The 19,785-nt window shown below is 34.1% G+C and overlaps 1 protein-coding gene across 1 annotated transcript; it reads right to left on the bottom strand.

Moving 5' to 3' along the window:
• Positions 1 to 869: 869 nt before the first annotated feature.
• Positions 870 to 13,605, bottom strand: LOC133304182 (C-terminal binding protein AN). The gene is made up of 9 exons (XM_061504176.1): positions 12,901 to 13,605; positions 10,122 to 10,361; positions 8,474 to 9,060; positions 7,194 to 7,347; positions 6,962 to 7,092; positions 2,233 to 3,009; positions 2,045 to 2,092; positions 1,706 to 1,819; positions 870 to 1,133 (listed from the first exon to the last, which is right to left on the bottom strand). The coding sequence occupies exons 1-9, from the start codon at positions 13,478 to 13,480 to the stop codon at positions 1,062 to 1,064; spliced, it is 2,703 nt and encodes a 900-aa protein (XP_061360160.1). The 5' UTR covers positions 13,481 to 13,605; the 3' UTR covers positions 870 to 1,061.
• Positions 13,606 to 19,785: the final 6,180 nt, after the last annotated feature.

The following is a 19,785-nucleotide window of genomic DNA, read 5'->3' on the forward strand; positions in this document are numbered from 1 at the left end:
AATAGTGTTACTACCAATCAATTTCACCGTTAGATCGATTATGTTGATCAATGGTTATATTTATTTCCATCTTCGTATGGTTATGATTCATCATATTTAATATTTTATATTTATTTCTACCTTTGTATGATTATGATTTCTCATATTTAATGTTTTCACTTTAAATATGGGAAATCATAACCATACAAAGATGAAAATAAATATAACCGTTGAATCAACATAATCAATCTAACAGTAAAATTGATTAGTAGTAACATTAGTAATAACATTAATTGATTGTTACGATATCATTCTCCCGATAATTATACCCCATCCTGACCACAATTAAATCTTCGAACCCAGTTCCCTACATGGGCTCCATATCCGATTCAATTTTCAGAAGCTTGATCATAAGGAATTACAGGTCGAAGTGCAACAGGCAAAATCGAAATAAAATTACATGTGTACAAATCCAAGTCAACTAAATTTTTTTGATAAACCTTCAATGGTTTTTCTATTATATCTTTCTAATGCATCAAGTCCTTTGAGCTGGAAGCATAAATTTTACAAAAATCCATTTTTTGATTTTATCTTGTGCTATTTTAATTCCATTAAGCAACTATTTCCAATTCAACTCAAATTTTTTGATAAATCATCAATGGTTTTTCTATTATATCTTTCTAATGCATAAGTCCTTTGAGCTTGAGGCATAAATTTTACAAAAATCCATTTTTTGATTTTATCTTGTTCTATTTTAATTCCATTAAACAACTATTTCCCCTAACAACTTAAGCTTAAAAGTGAAGGTCTATTTATTATTTTTATATTATATCTCACTAACAACATGAGGGCAAAGATCATCACTCCAATGAAATCTCATAAAAGTTCCTCAATAAATGATTTTAAAAAAAAAAAGGCTAAAGAAAGAATGTTCTATTAATACATTCCATTCTTTCACAAAGAAACATTTGAAAGATCATCAAGTCGCCGGACAGAAATGATTTACAAGCTCATCCATTTTGAGTAATACAGAACTGGAATCACTCTACATAGATAAAGTAGAACAAACTTTTCATACTAGTCTATTCAACCCAACGTGTAACTCCATCTTCGCCTGCAGTAGCCAAAATCTCGATGCGTACATCCAAAACAGCCTAATGTTTGTGTCAATAGGAGCAAACGCAGAGAAAAACTGATCAGTTTGCAGAAATTTTATAGACCAAGTTATAACTTACATATTGTCATAGCAATCCGACAAACACGGATATAACAATGAAGCAACCGAAATTAAGATATGTATAATGTAATGTTTAAGGGAGATGACCTGCTCTAGTAAACTGATGAAAGAACCTAATGGTTTACTAAAACAATGCCTTGTCAGGACATGACTTCTGTTCATAGGAAAAACCTAGATCGTCTATAAAATGCCCAAAAAATTGAGTTTACAGTGAAATTTCATGATGTCAATCAAAGATCCAGACAGCCAAAAAGACAAACGAAGAAACAAAATAAGGACTCAAAAACAATCTCCAAATCTCTCCAACACATGTTGTATGAGAACAGCTTTGAAGAAAAATAAGTTAGAAAGATGGGACTGTAAAAGTAAAGCCCATTTTGGAAAGCCTCTGCAAAATATGCAGCCAACTCAAACGTTTTGCAACTAGTTACCAGATGGAAGGGAAAACATTTGAATTTTATGCCTATACGTGTCAAATATTGAACTTACTGATGGATTTCTACAGTTCACCAGTCTACATTCCTGTAAGGAACCTTCTAGTGTCCAATTCTCCCAAACGTCAAAACTATGACTGGCAAATACAAACTCCATTCTTCTATTGATCTGCAAAATACGTTTATAACCAAATATTAAAGGCATCAATCGTATTAGCAATGTAATATTAAACTAAAATACACTACTCAAATACTGCAATACAGCATGCAAAAGAATCATCATATAACATACATAATAATTAACTCTAGGAAAATCTATTTCACAAAAAAAAAGAGGTCTAGGAAAATCTATGATCAAATTGAGAAACTCTTAAGCATTGTACTCTGTAACTACCTGCAATAATTTTCCACCAGCAGCAAGAGATCGCAAGCCAATTGTTTCCTGAAGCAAACACATCAACATTCAAATATCAGCTAGCTTGCATCAAACTTGAATTATAAATTAAGACAACTTATACCACTCTAAATTACTATTTGAAATATATGCTCCATGGATAAGTAGAAAGTTCTTTTGAAACAAACCTTGCTTCTGAAGATGATGAGGAACTGTGCAGCAGGGTCTCTTTTTGACACATTTGACATGGAATCCAGGATCCAACCTCCACCTTTAACTCTTTGTCTTGAGACATGAAGAGCAGGGTGGTCTCTTGCATACAGAGCTATAACATATCCATCTCTCAAAAGTTCAGTACAATTTCCACTAAGCCTCATGCTTGACTTTAGAACTTGAGTAGCAATTGGTTCTTGCATGTATTCTATTGGAGTTTTTCTACTTCTTGAGTCTTCAGAGCTGGAGCTCAAAGCTTGATCAGTGCCGCTCATAGCAGCATCATCTCTCTGAGATGTGCCTTCTTTCTCCAGTACAGAAGAATCTTCTGATTTTTGTTGGGACTTCTGACGGGTATGCCTCTTTTTGGCCTTTTTACCTGACCTGCAGCGCCTTCCTTCGGATCGAGCAGAGGTACTCTGAGTCAAACTTGAAACCTGAAGCTGGGATGAAGACTCTTTCCCTTGATTACCTCCTTTCTTTTGGGAGCTTTCAGGACTAACTGGAACATCATCTGTTTGCTCTCTAACAATAATCTGTAAAGCATTTTCTTTGTATTGTTGATCGGATTGTTCGATTTCATCATCCACCCCACTCTCTTCTTCCACGTCAGACAGGGCATTCTTTGGAATAATTCCATCAATGAAGAATGTCTGTAATATAGATATAGCTTTCTCCCTTATCTCCATCCAAACCTCTTCACTGTAATCTGCACTTCGTGGAAGGATCAACACATTAGGCATCTCCTTAACCTGAAGCAGACATATGGCAAAGTATGTTAATATCATCCATTTATGAAAACTCTCATTGCTGTACCCTAATAGACAGACTCTAATAAATATACCGTTTTTCGTAGCAAATGTAAACGCCAGTTCAATTAAGTTGACAAACTTTTGCATAACCTATAACAGTTTTTCATTCATTCCATTCTTGCTCTGATAAAGAATGAGTAAAAAGTCAAATTAGTCCCTGAAAGATATAGAGTCGGTCATATTAGTCCCTAAAAGATGAAAATTACTCTCATGGAATCCGTATCGCACAAATTAGTCCCCACGTTAACTATCATCAGTTAAAGTCAGTAGAGATATATACGTGGCACATTGAGTGCCATGCTAGATGCACACATGGCAAACAACTTTCTTCCTTCTCCCACATGATGCAATTTTGGTGTTGATAGGTCAAAAAATTACATTCTCATTTTCCACCATCCACCTGGTATTGCATAGCACAAGTGGGAACTAGTTTCACTATAGGGTTTAGGGTAGAAAAGTGGCCATGATGAGAGAAGGGGTTCCTCAAATCAACCTGTTCAGCTCGTCCTTCTTCTTTTCACTCCGGTTCTAAGACCCCAGCCTTCTTCTTAGCTTCAAATTCCATGGTTCACTGAAAGCATATAATCTCTTCTTTTGTCTTCCATTGACTCAGAAAATTGGTGCCTTATTTTTCATTCACCAATCACCATATAGATGATGGAATATTCATCATTTAGACCAGTTTTATGCTTATCCACAAGTCTTCTCGTCATGGGATTTTTATTCAGTTTTGCATAATCTTGGTTCTAGGTTTGAATGAGCTTGTGTTAAGGGTAATTCCATAGTTGGAAGAATTGCATAGAGAGAAGGAAAAAAAGGGAGAGAGGCGAGAATGAGAGATTGAATGAGAAAGAGAAGAGAACTAGGTAACTATTGGAAGGAAGTAATTCTCTTCTCGGTTATTCCGTCCAGCCATTTGGCCATTTATAACAAAGATATGGAATCCTAAAAAGGTAAAGCCAATAAATGCTAATCCTAATTGATATCAATGTAATCAATTTATGAATGCTAATTGAAATGCTAAAAAAGGGTAAAACCAATAAATGCTAATGCTAATTGATACTAATCAGGATTAATTGATAACATAATCTAATACTTATATTAATGGAAGCTAGTAAATGCTAATTTGGCATCACGTGACAAACTTGGCGCCTAACATTCCCCCCCCTCCCCCCCCCTTTCTAAATCCAACTTTTCCTCAAGTCGAGAGGCAGCTTTTGAATGGGTTAAGTGGATCAGGTTCAACAAACTTAGACGGTGGTGACATGGAGGAAAGACCCTCCAAATATGAAAGGACCAGGCTTTTACATCAATGCCTGCAGACGAACTTCTCATCATTGAAACATAGTCCTTTGTCATGTTGCAACTACATCTCTTCCTCTGTTAGGCATTTGATGGGAAGCCGTGTGACAAGGATTTGGGAGGCAATAAGTGTTGCTGAGAGCAGCAGTTGAAATGGTGAATTGCTGAGGTGTAGCTCACGAAATTGAGACTCATACATGTGTGCAAATGCAAATGCATCATGCAAGTCCACGTGTTAATGAGCTTGGATTCCCTAAGCAAGTCAAAGATAAACCAATTACATAAATGCAAGAGTCCACAAACCTAGCTGGCGAGGTTCTCGAAGGCAGCTTGGTAATCAAGGATGGAGTCGATCTGAGATGCATTGCAGTTAGAAGTAATCGATCCTCCAGGTGCATTTATAATATTGAAAATAGTGCTCTATGTTGAAATGCCAAACAATTAGGTAATCTAAGTAGAAATGCGGGAGCCTGAGGCGGATGGTATGTGTATGTGATGGCACAATGTCCAAAGGTCTAGGCTTGTGCGAAGCGCTGCCAAGGATGCCCAAAGTAGGATCGATTGGCTATGGTGGTTGTGTTGGTAGCTCCTGTCAAAGAGTGACAAAGAGGCACTGATCACATTTGTCCAAAAATGCCATGAAACTTTCTGCTATAAGTTGGTTGGCTTGAAAGTCGATGAAATCATTGTGTAACTGTTCAACCGCAGTGGCTAATGCCTTGGCTAGTTGTTAAACCGTTGCAATTGCTCCTCATCCTCTTGAGAATGAAGTTGTTGGCACGGTGGAGGCAAGAGTCGATGAAAGCACTAATTGTTAAGGATAATTCTATAGTTGAAAGAATCGCAGAGAGATAAGACAGAGAAGGGCGAGATCAATTGGGAGAAAGAGAAGAGAATCAAAGAATTATTGGAAAGAAGTAAATTTCTTCTTGTATATTCCATACACCCATTTGGTCTTTTATAACAAGGATTTGAAATACTAAAAAGCTATAACCAATTAATGCTAATCCTAATTGATATCAATCTAATCATTTTATTAATGATAATTGAAATGCAGAAGAAAAGTAAAGCCAAAAAATACTGTTGCTAATTGATACTAATCAGGAATAATTGACAACAATTTAATCCTTTTTATTCATGAAAGCTAGTAAATGCTAATTTGATATCACTCGACAATCTTGGTGCCTAACAGCTTGTTCACCATTGTGGGTATGGAACGTGTCATGTCAAGTGAAATGGCTAGGATGCTAGATGGGAACTGTTTTCCGGTGGCAGAAGATGCCAGCCATGACACCTCACTATCATCCCCTATCAGTGTCATGTCACTTTTTTGGATGGATTTTAATATTAGGAAAAGAAATGCAGACTACAGAGGCAGAAACAAGAGGGAACACAAGGATGCAGGTGAGACCGAGACAGCAAGTTCCAAGGCGAGTGATGACAAGCAAGATGGCTCAACTTGGAAGAACTCGGCATCTAAGGGACAATTAGCTTTTCTCGAAGAGAGCTTCAAGGAACATATAACTCTCCAAGATCTTACCTGTGCTATGCAAAAACATAGTGACACGCAGCAATGTCGTTTTCTACCTTTCAACAATAAAATAACTTCGTCTGGGAGATGAAAGAGAGTTGCTTGCCTTGTGTGCATCATGCATGGCACTTAACGTGCCATGTATACATCTTTATTAGCTTTAATTAACGCTAGTTAATGCAAGGACTAATTTGACCAATGAATTGCACAATTAGGGTCCTTAGGAGTAATTTCCATCTTTCATGGACTAATATAACTGATTCATTATCTTTTAAGGACTAGTTTAACAATTTACTCAACAAAGAATTATCAAATTCCTTGTTATGAAATTTTTCATAAGAAAAACTCACTAATTGGTTAATGACCAATCAGGTTACTGGATGACCATACATGGTGGATGGGGTAAAGACAAGTATAAATGTACCACTGACAGGTAGGTTGATATAACTTCCATAAAGAAACTTTCTTCTCGATTATATCAATTTGAACCAGGTCTCTTTTTTTCTATTTTCTCTTTTCTTTTCTTATTTTTGGAGTACCCAAACATCCATAGGGTAGAACACTATTATTATTTACAATCATTTATGTCTTTAATTTCTTTCTGGATGGGCTGTGATGTCATTTCTTATGTTCAATATGGCTGCTTAAATCATCACTGTATCCACCACAGACATGGTGTTGTTTACCATGAGCCGTCGATGATTTCACACACAAATACATAAATACATTGATGCAAGGACAATAATTGCATGTATGTGCATAAGACCATGCATACCTTAGCTTAAAATTGGCTATTACTCCAAACAGAAAATAAAAGATGTTGTAAGGGATCCTGGAGGGTAGTTTTGTTCTTTTGACAGAGGTAAAAGTGTAAAACTTCCTCTGAAATATTCCATAATGAAAGGAAGGGAACAATAATTTGAACAAAAAAAACGCAAATTTTCTTTTAATAATCAGAGTGGGAGTGAGAATCAGTTAGTAGTTTAGACATCTGTGAATGCCCGTAGCATACCTTAAAAATTAAAGAATTCAAAGAATCAAAACCTAAATGTACCATACCCATGCTTCCATCCATTGGGGGCCTTCTGCGCCATCCAAAGCACATCCAGCTAAGGTTCCATCAATCAAGAGCTGCTTTACAGCACAATCATCTAAAAGCTGACTACTACCAGTATTTACAAGAAAAGCTCCTGTCAAAACAATAGAAACATTATAAATTCATGAAGAGAATTCAAACCATAATAACTAACAGATTGAAAGGAAAATCTTTAAAATATAAATAAGTACACACCAGGCCTTATATGTTGAAGACATTCAGCACTAATAATCTGCATTGTTTCATTTGTAAGAGCACAATGGAGTGATATAAGGTCACTTGCAGCAAGTAAATCATTAAGAGTATCCATTCTTCGTGCTGCAGAGGGGAAGTTTACTTTTCCTTTTCCCTGTGAGTGCAAGGTTAAAGACAAAATTAGCCAAAAACACAGTAGCCAGTCCTTAGTTCAAGTGATGCAAAGTTGCTAATGATTTCCAATAATCCGAAGAAACAAAAAAATGCAAGTCAAAGAGCAGACTATGAAAGACACATTCAGAAGCTGACGATTACAATAACCAAGCCTTATCTTCAGTAACCCCCTTCACTGAATCCAGCTACTGATAATCGACTGATTGAGTATGTGTACACATATGCACGTATGTTAGGGCAACAGAAACCTTAATGCACGAGGAAACCCAAACAAATATAACATTTCATAATTGTTAGAAGAAATAAGAATGCTCTATCAGCCTAACAGAACTTGGATCCGTTTCCCATCAACATCAACAATAGCCCACATTTACGTATACGACTATACAGTATACCCAACTGTGCAAAACTCAAGCCCCATGTTAGAACAGAGGATCCTATTCTCACATATTTACCCAATAAGGATTTAAACCCCATCTAATCATCAACTCTCACAATTGACATGTTAATCATCAAACCTAAACTAAAACAAATACTAATTACCATTTCAAATTAAAAATAAAAACCAAAATACTTTGGATAAGAAAATTTTCAAGCTCATTCATTTACCCAAGAAAGGATTGATACCAACTAATCATCAACTCTCACACTTAACATGCGAACCCTGAAATTCAAACCAGGAAATACTAATTACCATTTCAAAATTCAAACAAAAAAATAAAATAAAATAAATCCTTAGGAATTATGAAACAAGTAAAAAAAAAAAGAGAGTAAAAATAAAGCCTCAGGTTAGGAACAGAGTACCTTATTCTCATTGATTCACCCAAAAAGAGAATTTATAGCAACAAATCATCAATTCTCACAATTAACATGTTAAGCATGAAATCCAAATTGCTACACACCAATTACCATTCCAAATTAAAAAAAAAAAAAAATTAATGGAAGAAGATACTGTTTAATCAAGTGTCACAAACAATTGACATGTTAATCACGAAATCCAAACAGTGAAACACAAATTACCATTTCAAATTTAAAAAAAAAAAAACATTAAATTAATTAAAAGAAAAAAGAAAAACACTGATTGAAGAACAAGAAAAAGAAGGTACCGTGTGAACATCAAAATAGAGCACGCTCATTTTGAAAGCCAAGCTGCGAGTGGCCAAAGACCTAGCCGAAGCAGATCTACCGACGATCCCGAGAACGAGGCCGCGGCACCTCCGCATCCCGCGGCAGAGCGGCTGAACGGAGCCCAGCCAGCCGGAGGAGGAGAGTGCGTGGCGGGAGAGCAGGTGAGTGCGACGGAGGAGGCCGAGGAACAGCGCCATCACAGTGTCCGCGATCTCCTCGGCGCGTGAGGTGTCAACGTGGACGAGGCGGAGGCCGAGGTCAGCGGCGAGGGCGGAGTCGACGGCGCGGTCGGCGGAGCCGAGGCAGAGGATGAGTTGATAGGAGCGGAGGCGGCGCTGAGCTGCGCGTGGAAGGTAGGCGAGGGAGTGTAGTAAGACGGCGGCGGCGGACTCGATCTTGCCGTCAGAGAGGCGGCTGAGGGGGACATGCTCGACGGCGGCGATGCCGGCGAGAGATTCGAGTTCGAGGGAGCAATCTTCGATGCAGTTTAGGGTCACCACTAAGGGGGGAGGTGCAGGATTGTTACTGTGAGGCATTGCCGCACACGATTGGATCTTACTTCGTCAATTGCTTTGCTTCTAGTTCTACTGATCTTGCCTCCTCAGTTATGCTATTGCTATGCTGCTTTTCACTCCCAAGGACCAAGACGAGGTCGCACGCGTTCAAGCACTTACAAATACGAACATTTTTCTTTTTTTGATTTTTTTTTTTCTAAACAATTGTCATTATAAATTGTATTATAAAATTGTATATAACATTTATAATATTTTATTATTTCGAATATTCGACTCATGAGTATCTTTTTAAATTTAAACTAAATAAGTTCTTACACTTTGTCAGTTATATTTCATTTAACACTCTTTCTATATTTGATTATGTACTTCTCCACGTATCAGACACTAATGAAATTATAATTTATTGGGTTCTATTTTTTCTATTGGAGATAAATATCTCGTATGAAATCCATTATTTATTAAAAATAATAATAATAATAACGGCACAAGAGGAGTATAAAATAACTCTCATATAAAATAAGAGAATAATTTTTCATTATTTATTAGCTCAAATTAATGCAAGTAAATGAACCTAGCTAATAGCACATTCCTAAAACGGGATTTTTATAATAACTCAATGTTGCCTTGATTTTGGACTGAACCAGATTTTGGGCCTTGACAATCCACAGTAATCAATAATTAAATGGGTTGAGAAAGATTGAATATAAAAAGGTTGGAGTTATAAGAGTAGATTGTAAGTTAAAATGTTAAGAGCAAATTGAGTTCCTGATATTACAACACTAAAGAAAAAATCAACTTAGAACCTTAAGAATCAAGGCAAAATCGCAGAAAAAACAAATGGCATCATATTTCTCATATAAATATGCACAAACTTTACAGGATGAAGTGTTGCATAGGAACAGTCATCATATATATTTAAGAGAATGGCATCAAGTGAAACAAAAATATCATCTATATTTTCCTTTTTCTTTTCTTTTTTTATAAGGATATCTACAAGACAAATGAACAATAAAAAAAAAGGGTATATATTCAGAGTCAAAACCTCACGCAAACCTATACTGGCCAATGAACTAGAGTAACAAAAATGTGAAACCATATCAGAAAAATCTCTTTGTAAAATTCCTGCTGGTTGTTTGATATGAACGCATGAGCAGCCCAACACCAATTCCAATACCCAGGCACACCCCTAGACCAATTCCAACACCAACTCTAACCCCGGCATTAAACCAGGAAAGTTGTCCATCCTCACCCAGATACATGTCTTGAGAGTAGAAACCATTCCCCATCTTCCCATCAAACTCAGAATCATCAACTTCCGACACCATGATCTGCATAAGAAGGATATCATCAGCTATAAAACAATTTTCAATTTCAAAAATCAAAAGGCTGACAATGAATTTCAGAACCGATGACAACCACAAAATTAAAAGATCATAACTAACATCATGAATCCAGAGGAAGAAAAATCAAATCAACCAGATTTTCGAAACTATTCTATTCCCACTCCCAAAAAAGAGAAAGCAATTACACGAGTTTCCAGAAACATTCTTCATAACAAATCAGTCTATCTAGGCAACTATGACTCAACAGTTGTAGCTATGCAATGCCCTATTGGCAGTACATTGACTATCGAATTGCACAGGAAACAAATCTTATGTGAAACCAGATGCAGAACTCAACAGTAAATAAACTACAAGCCTCGCACAGGTGGACTGCTGCTCCATAGAGTTGGCCATTAATAAAACAACTTCAAATTACAGAGCATTAACCCGATTCTTCTATCACTTCACAGTTTAGAAAATGGTAGGGAATAGTATATTGACTAAACTCCTAACTGAATATTTTCCCATAGTTTTCACAGTTCAGAAAAGAGAGTATGCTGCCGAAGAGACCAATGCCACTTACTTGATGAACAGAACACAATTAAACAGATGGTTTGTTATAGCCATAAATGTATGTTCAATTCAGACATTTTTTAGACTTATTCATGCCTAAGAAAAACCGGACAGATCTAGGCTGCACATAAAAGTTACCTTTTATGAACCCTTTTCCCCTTTTCTTTTCAATTGTTTTAACGGAGAAGTGGTATAAATATAAAGCAACTCAAATCATTGGTTTCAAATTAAAAGCATAGGGAACAACCCAAAAAACGTCTTCTGTTATTTGGCATTTGCTTCCATTCAACCATAACGCTTAAATAATCAGTATTTTAACCACTCCCCATTAAACCCCGACTAGCGAAAATGGAGTGAGGGCAATACTTGTACACAGTCTTACCCTTGCATAATTGCAAAGAGGTTGTTTTTCGGATTCGAACCCGCAACCTTTCAATCACAAAAGAATAGTTTTACCACTGTTCCAAACTCGCCCTCTTTGCTTAAATAATCAGTATTCAGGACAGAAAAAAGGAAACAATTAGGCAACTCTATAGACACAATAATTGGCATGAAATCTATATGATTTGAGTCTACCAGTAATAGATAACTTCATTTTATTCACTTATCAGCATGATACCAAACTAGCTCCAAATAGTACCTGTTTAAAGCGGTGCCTAGTCCTAAACTAAGAATTAATGCTAGATGCAACTAACGGGGTTCATTCAGAAAGTGATAATATAACTGGAAGAGGAATGATCGTGATACAATAAGAGAATCTAACTGTAAGAATTAGTAGCATGTTTGGATTAGATTGATTTTAAGGGAAAAAAAATTTCCTTTTTTTTTTTTTCAAAAGCTCTCTTGTTAAGCTTTCAATCATAAATTATAAGCTGTTTAGAACACAAAATAAGATAAATCCTAAAATGAGATAGATAGTAATAGAGCTATCAAACTATGCCTTTTTCCTTCGTGGTGTGGAGGTGAAATCTAATTTCAAGACACAAAAGAGATTCCCCTCGTGGTTGAGGTTGAATCCAGAAGATATGGTTCTATTTATAGTGTCAATACTTGAATGCAAAAAGAAAGGAAAACAATTGACTAAATACATGCCACTAGCCTCAGGAAAACAAGTTTAACCAAGTAGCGAAGAAGCAACTGCACATATATCCAAGCAAACACAGCCACTTTCTTGTATTAGCAGTAGGAATAATCCCAACAACAACAACAACAAAAAACAGTTTCAATCAATCAATTTAATTCAAACAAATGAACCTCCCAATCAACGACAAAGTTACTTTATTTAAATAAATTTTCCCTTCAACCAAACAACTTTTTTAAAACTTTTCCATCAAACTTACTTTTCTACCATATTCCCACTAATACTTATTTTCCTACCATATTCCCAATAATTATGATTACCCGGTAAAAAAAATATCTCCTCCGCCAAAAGTTCCCTTAAGGATTTATTTTGAAAATTGGGCCATAATTTTTTTTAAATTAATTTTTCTTTCGGATGCCAACATGAAGTAAATTGAATACAAATTAAAATTGGTAAACACGACACCACTATTATAATAAAAGAATTTATTATTCTTATCTTACATAAGATGAAATTTATCTCCTACACACAAAAATTTAAGATGGGTCCCACTTTATTTATTTTTTCTCTCCTCCTCAAAGTGGACCTCAACTACACAAATGAGTTGTAAGAGATAATACTTATCTCTTATTAGATAAGAAAACTATTACCCCATAATAAAAGCATTGAACGACACTCTATGACTATGAACATAAAAGGGGGCTATGATTTCCAATTACTTCTGCTTTTTATTTAATCATTTCAATTTCAGAACACAAATGCCAGTAGCCTTATAATACTCATCACAAACACAAACACATTCTGAATTCACTAATGAATGGAATTGACAAACAAAAACAGTAAACTAACAGAGGAGTAGCCATAAGGTAATACCTTTGAGTTCTTGTGTCGATTCAAACCGTTCATCATCACACTCTTCTGTTCCTTCTCCACTTCTTCACCTTCAGGAATGGCATCAAGCACGCCATGCCTAGCCAATCTCCTCCTCGGGCTCATCTGAATCGTCTTTGACAAAATCACCGGCACGCCGGAGCAACACCCGGCAACGTAAACCTCCACCGACGGAGCCGCCGCCGAGACGCCGAGCTTCGGCCGGAAAATCACCGCCGACGACGGCATCGCCACGTGGCAATCCACACTCCAATCAGCTTCCATTCGCTCCAGTGACCCGCACAGGACCAAGACCTCGTCCTCGTACACCTCGAACTCGACGCTGCCGGTTAAGCGGACGCTGTCGGTGCTGACGTAGGTCACCTCCGAAGACTCCCGGTCGACGCGATCGCGGCGGAGGGTGACGGCCGCGGGAACGCGGGAGCCGTTGATCTCGACGGAGGCCCCGATTTCGCGGCGGGGGTGGCGGAGGACGAGGTGGTCGGTGGCGCAGGGCGAGACCCTAACATAGAAGAGCCTGATTTCGAGCCACGCCGAATGGTTCAACGATGGGAAACTATACGAATTTGCAGTCTTAGAAATCCCTTCGTCTTGTTGATCCATGTGAATATTGCTAGAAAATTCCTGTGATTCAGAAACCCATAAATGTTGAGGATTGTAATGGGAAATTTGGGTCTTCTAGGGAATTAAGGAATTCGATTTCAGATTCTGGAGAATGTAGAAAAAACGTTAGAAAATGTTGAGTTAAAATCAATCCAATATTCCAGAATATTTTGACCAATTCTAATATTTTTGATAAATTTATTTTTCAGACATGTTTCTGAATAAAAAAAAAATTCCCTTCTATTAAATGTCCATAAAGAGAAAAGGTGTGGGGAAAATGGATTTATTTATTTATTTTAAAAAAATGAATCAATGTTTTTGGGGAAATTAGGGTTTTGGGGTTTGAAAAGGTGAGGTTTTGTTGTGAATGAACATGAGTGAATGGGTGTGGTGTGGCACGTGTTTAAGTGGCAATTTAGTAGAGAGATAAATTTTAAATTCACATAAAATTTATATTGGAAATCTTAGTTATTTACGTTTAGTTTAGTACAAAAATTATTAAAATTTTCCTGAAAAATTGAGATTTCTGAGGATTAAAATTGGGAATAAGAATCTCATGAAATAATATCACCAGGTGAGAGGTATATTGGATTCTCGAAAAAATTTACATAATTTATAAAGGGTTTTATAAGAGTTATGTTGTAAGAAAAGTGATTGTGTAATATTATAGAGATTCGTTTTGCGTGCCTTAATTTTTTTATTTTTGTTTTCTTTAAAAAGTGTGAGCCCCACAAAATATTGTGTGTGTAGGAATCTTGCTTTAATATTTTCAAAAATTCATCAAAAGTTATACACTAAAGTCAGCTTATATTACCTGATTTCATAATACATCGAATTATGAATTTTTTACCCCCGCTGAGCAAGATGGTCCAAACCACATTATTTGGAACGAAACAGCACACAGGAGGTTTACGCTAAAGTTAACTTATACACTGTTGAACCGCATCATCACTTCTACTCCACTTTGTCACTTGGATCGAGTTTGGAAATGGCAGGGATCTGAAAGTTTGTGCATGTTTCTTTGGTTAATGGTCGGTGAGAAGCTGATGACTAATAACCGTAGGCTATAGCGTCATTTGGCTGCATCAGATTTATGCCCTAGATGCAACTAGTCGAGTGAATCTACTCTTCATGCTATTCAGGACTGTCCTCAGTCTAAGGAAATCAATCTAGTGTCTGACGGTGCGACAAGACAGATGGCGAGAATTCTTCAATCTAAACTTGCTTGATTAGTTCAACATAAATTTAGAAAGTAACAAAGATTGGAGCTCAGAATCGGATTGGCCCCTTTTATTTGGGATTCTTGCCTGGAGTATTTGGAGGGATAGAAACAAATGGATCTTCGAAGGAAAATACCAGAATGTCTTCTCAACTTTTCGTTCAGCTTTGGGGTTCTGTGATAGAGTTGTCCTAGCAGCATCTACCTTTCATGTAGTGGGGCTTCAACCAAGAGATCGAGTGGAGAGGATGATTGCTTGGTCTTGTCCCCTTATGCACTGGGTCAAGCTAAATGTTGATGGGACTATAACTAGTAACAGGTCCGGGTGTGGTAGTGTCTTACGTGACCCATCAGGAGCTTGGATTTTTGGTTTATGTGAAAACTTAGGATCATGTACTGTCTTGCATGCTGAATTGTGGGCCTGTTTGGTTGGTTTGCCATTGGCTTAGGATAAAGGATTTAGACAAGTGTGATTGGAAGGAGATTCCCTATTAGCCCAGCAGTCATCTTGATCATCCTGCAGCAAACTTGGTGCAACATATTAGAAACATGTTACATCGTTGCTGGTGTGTCCGTATGTCTCACATCCATCACGAAGGGAATAGAGTGGCAGACTTTCTTGCCTTTTACTCGTATGGATTCTCCTTGGTAGTGCAAGTTTTTTATGTTCCTACTCCTGGTTGCAGGGAAGAGCTGTATAGTGACACTATTGGTGTCCGTTGGGCTAAGCTATGTGCTTAGTTTTTTTTTTTTTGATATATTTTAGTTTCCTGTTGTCTCCTAAAAAAAATAAAATCATCAAAAGTTAGTTTCGAAAAATCAGCTTACATTCTTAGTAATCATTGACAATTTACCAAATATAGAAAGGAGAGGTTATACTTACTACCTCTTACTACCAAATCTTAACTGTTGATTTGTGTCAATCTAATGGTTATAATTTATTGAAATTTAATAATTAATTAATAAATTTGACCCAATAGATTACAACCGTCAGATTGACGGAAATTGACGATTAAGATTTAGTAGTAACAAGTAGTAAAAAAGAGAGGTAGTAACTATAATCTCCCCCAATATAGAATTAGGAAACTCGAACCAACATTACTGGAAATATTTTGACCTACTAAACAACTTTTTAGTAACATTTCTGGAAAATTCATTTTCGCAACATGGAATAATTGTTTTTCCCTCTATCAAACGCTCCCTAAAGGTGAATGAAAAAATTGGAGCATGAAAGTTGTGAAATAAATTAATGGAGATTCTTCTAATAACTTTTTCACATGAATAACATTTGCAATTGTAAAATGGTTTAAGTTTGGTACACTAAACTTTCATTGTAATATCTTAAAATTACATAGTGGTTATTTTCACTTGAACCAAAGGTATATAGCACTTATTCTTTTTTTTTTTTTGGGTACATATATAGCACTTATTCTATTTGTTTCGATTCATTACCTGTTTTAAACCTATTTAAAGGTCTTAAATAAGTTCTTAAGTCAACTCATACTATGTCACATAAGATATTTATCTTATGTGAGTGAAACAAAGTTATGGTGCCCACAATATTTAAAAAATAAAAAATGGGTACAAGATTTTATGAGTATGCAACATAAGACAACTATCTTATGTGACATAAGATAACTATTTTCCTTAATAAAATTAGGTCAAACTTTTAACTTGAACTTTATGTATAAAAAAACATAAAATAAGTTATCTGCGTTCGCTCCAAAAAAATAAAAATAATAATAAAAACTATTATAACTCTGAAATAAATTAAAATCACTAAACCCACTCAAAGTAAGACCTAACTTGATATGATTCATTCTCACTCATATGCACAAGTAAAATTTGTTTTTAAATATTTTTTTTAATACAAAGATATGTAGATATTGATCCTCTAAAAATTTAAGGACAAATACATTTTTATTTATAAATTTAAAATAAAAGTGATGTTGATAAATTTAGAAAAAAAACTATTCACAAAAGCCTTTTTCTTGGTAGTTTCATGTATTTTTTAATTTGAAAATCAAGCTATAAATATTTGTAGGACTTAAAATGCCGTTTTGATTTAATTTTAATCCATCTTGGTTAAGAAAAGATTCTAAACAATAGTTCTTTTTTTTTTTTTTGGAGATACAATAGTTCTTTTGTTTTAAGCTTTTTTTAGATGTGTTTGAAAAAAAGAATCTTAAAAATAAGTAATGAGTTTTATTGTTATAAGGAAATTTAGTAAATAATCATTATAAAAATTAGATCATTTAAATTGTTTTTGATTTTGATATAGATTAATTATTTTTATGTTATTTTCAATGTAAATAATTGTTTTGATTCATTTATAAATTTCAAGTTTTTTGATAAAATTTATTTTTTTTAAGTTGTATTACTTTTTAAAAAGGGTAAAGTTCATCAATGCTCATGTGGTTGCTTCAGAATCACCTATGCCCTTATGATTTTTTTTATCACATATACCCATGTGCTTTGTAAAAAATAAAAAACCACAGGGGCATATGTGATAAAAAAACATACCCTTTTGCAAATCACATGGACATATGTGATAGAAAAAAAATCACAAAGGCATAGGTAATTCTGAAGCAAATCACATGGGCATTGGTGAACTTTTTCCTTTTAAAAATATATTTCTGTTTAAAAATAAGCCTTTTAATTTTTTTTAAATTCCCTTTAAAATCAAGATTAATTTATTTTTTTTCCTATTTTGAGCTTCATGGAGTGTTGGGCTTAAATTCACAAAATAAAATTACGATCAAGCGAGGACCAAAATGCATTTTTTTCCATAACTACACAATTACCATTAGATCCTATCTTTTATATAGAGCCCAATTCAAAGATGGGTTTGTTTGGGCTTTCAAATGGATACTTTCTTCGCATAATTCCGAAAATTCTAACATAAATAAATAAATAAAATAAGGGATTAATATTTTTCATATTATAGAAGATGAAATTATTTCTTGTACATACAAAGTATGTGTGATTTATTTACCAAAAAAAAAAAGTATGTGTGATTTATGTTTTCTTTTCCTTTTTTTTATATAGCCCCACATATTTTTATTTGGGTATAAGAGATAAAATTATTTGTTACAATATGAGAAACATTAATCGCATAGAACAAATATACTTCAAAAGAAACATTTACTTTACATGAAACAAGCACCGGGATTTGCTTCCGGTATTCATCCTAGCTATGTTTTTAAATTACTCAAAGGGAAAAAGATGTGTCATTTTAAATGACACACCTTATATTTTTTCACTCTCACAAAGAGGTGAGACCCACACTTTTTAAAAAAATTTCATCCATTTTCTCTCCTATGATTTATCTTGTTCTCTTACTTAAAATAACACAACTTTGTATCCTTCAAAATGATACACATTTTTTTCTTACTTAAATCACATTATGGATTCAATAAGCCCTAAAGGCCGGGCATATGGTTCGATAGTTTCATTTCTTATATGTATCAAATGGTTTTGTGGCCAGCAAATTTGATAATGCAAAATTTATACTTCTTCGTCAACGTCAAAATAATGTATTTTAGCTTTACCAAAATAAATAAATAATAATAATGTATTTTAGTAAAAAAATTATCACTATAGTAATTAATTAAAAAGATCAAAGAAAAAATATAGACGTGTTTGTTAATAGGCTAATAATTTTAATACTATCAATTAAAGATGTTAACTATGACAATACATAAGAGATAGGATTTTTCCATACCAGTATCAAATTTTGGAATTTGATACCAAATTCGAACCATTGATTTTCATCAATAAATGATTATCATTTATTTATAATTAATTATTAATTAATATAATTTATACATATGCAATTGAATTATAATATAAATTATTTTCACACATTAACATTAACATGAATTAAAATTAAATTCGTTAATTATGTAATAACACATAATTAGATAATATAATAATTTAAAGAAAAGTAGGTGAAATTAAACACAAGCAAAATTAGTTAGCAAGGGTGCTTGAGTTACCACTATAATCTAAAATCATAAGATCAACTTCAAGTTAATCTCAATTATTTGATGATATAATTTATATAATTAAATTAAAATAATTATATCTATAACAACAATCTCTTTCTTAGTACAGATAATATATATAAAGAAAAAGATTTCATACCATAATGGGCACTATTGCTTGGTGTTTCGACAAGAGAAAATCCTACTAATGAAATAATTCATATTCGAAAATATTATTATTTTTTTATATTATTCATTGATTACTCAACTAATTCAATTTAAGTAGGTAAGATCAAATAGGTGACAAAATTCTTCTTACCAAATTTTAACACAACTGTGTTATCAAAAATGCAAACTTGAAACCACTAATTAACCTGAAAAAATCTCTTACCAATTAATCCACATATTTTGTGGTAATATATTATTATTTTGATATAGTGATTTTACATTGCCATATATTGAGCTCACTGGTAATATCAATAATATTGTATTTCTTTGCTAGTCATGATTCCTCAAGTTATGGACCATGAAGTAGTACTCTTATAACTTAGCTTTTTATTTAACATTTTGGATACGTAACACTTTTAGTTTGAATATTAAACTTTTAATTTTTCTTAATTTTACATTTAAATAATAAATGATTTTCATGATATATTATTATTTGTGAATATTCAAGTTTTAATAATATTCAAAATATAAAATATGATTTCCTATTCTGGTGTTGCTTTTTAGATCAATTGCATTTTGAATTATCTTATTCTATTTTTAAAAGAAGTGTACAGTCAAAAAATTGTAAAAATATCAGTATTTTAACACAAATTATATTGTTTTGAAAAATGAATAAAAAAAATTAAATTTTTGCTAAATCTCGATAAATATAAACCTATTTTTTTAAGTCAACACATCCTACCCGCATTAATTACACGTTCACCATACAAAATGAGAATATTATATTAAAATCAAGGGAAAAATGTTTGTGATTTTAAATGACACAAAGTTATGTCATTTTTAACGAAACTACGTTGTTTTAGTGTGTTTTTATATTCTCTCTCCTTCATTTTCTTTTTATTTTTAATTTTATAAATTAGAAAAAATGATAA

The sequence above is a fragment of the Gastrolobium bilobum genome, unplaced genomic scaffold (assembly GCF_033153095.1).
Source record: "Gastrolobium bilobum isolate Gb01-03AN ecotype WA unplaced genomic scaffold, APGP_CSIRO_Gbil_v1 utg12837, whole genome shotgun sequence".
In the NCBI taxonomy this organism is placed as follows: Eukaryota; Viridiplantae; Streptophyta; class Magnoliopsida; order Fabales; family Fabaceae; genus Gastrolobium; species Gastrolobium bilobum.

Coding starts and splice junctions, on each gene's coding strand:
- LOC133304182 (XM_061504176.1), bottom strand. CDS start 13,480: ATGGATCAACAAGACGAAGGGATTTCTAAGACTGCAAATTCGTATAGT. Junction 10,362..12,900: donor AGTGGAGAAGGAACAGAAGA/GTGTGATGATGA, acceptor ATTGTTTTATAG/CTGATGATATCCTTCTTATG. Junction 1,820..2,044: donor CTGGTGGAAAATTATTGCAG/GTAGTTACAGAG, acceptor CGTATTTTGCAG/ATCAATAGAAGAATGGAGTT.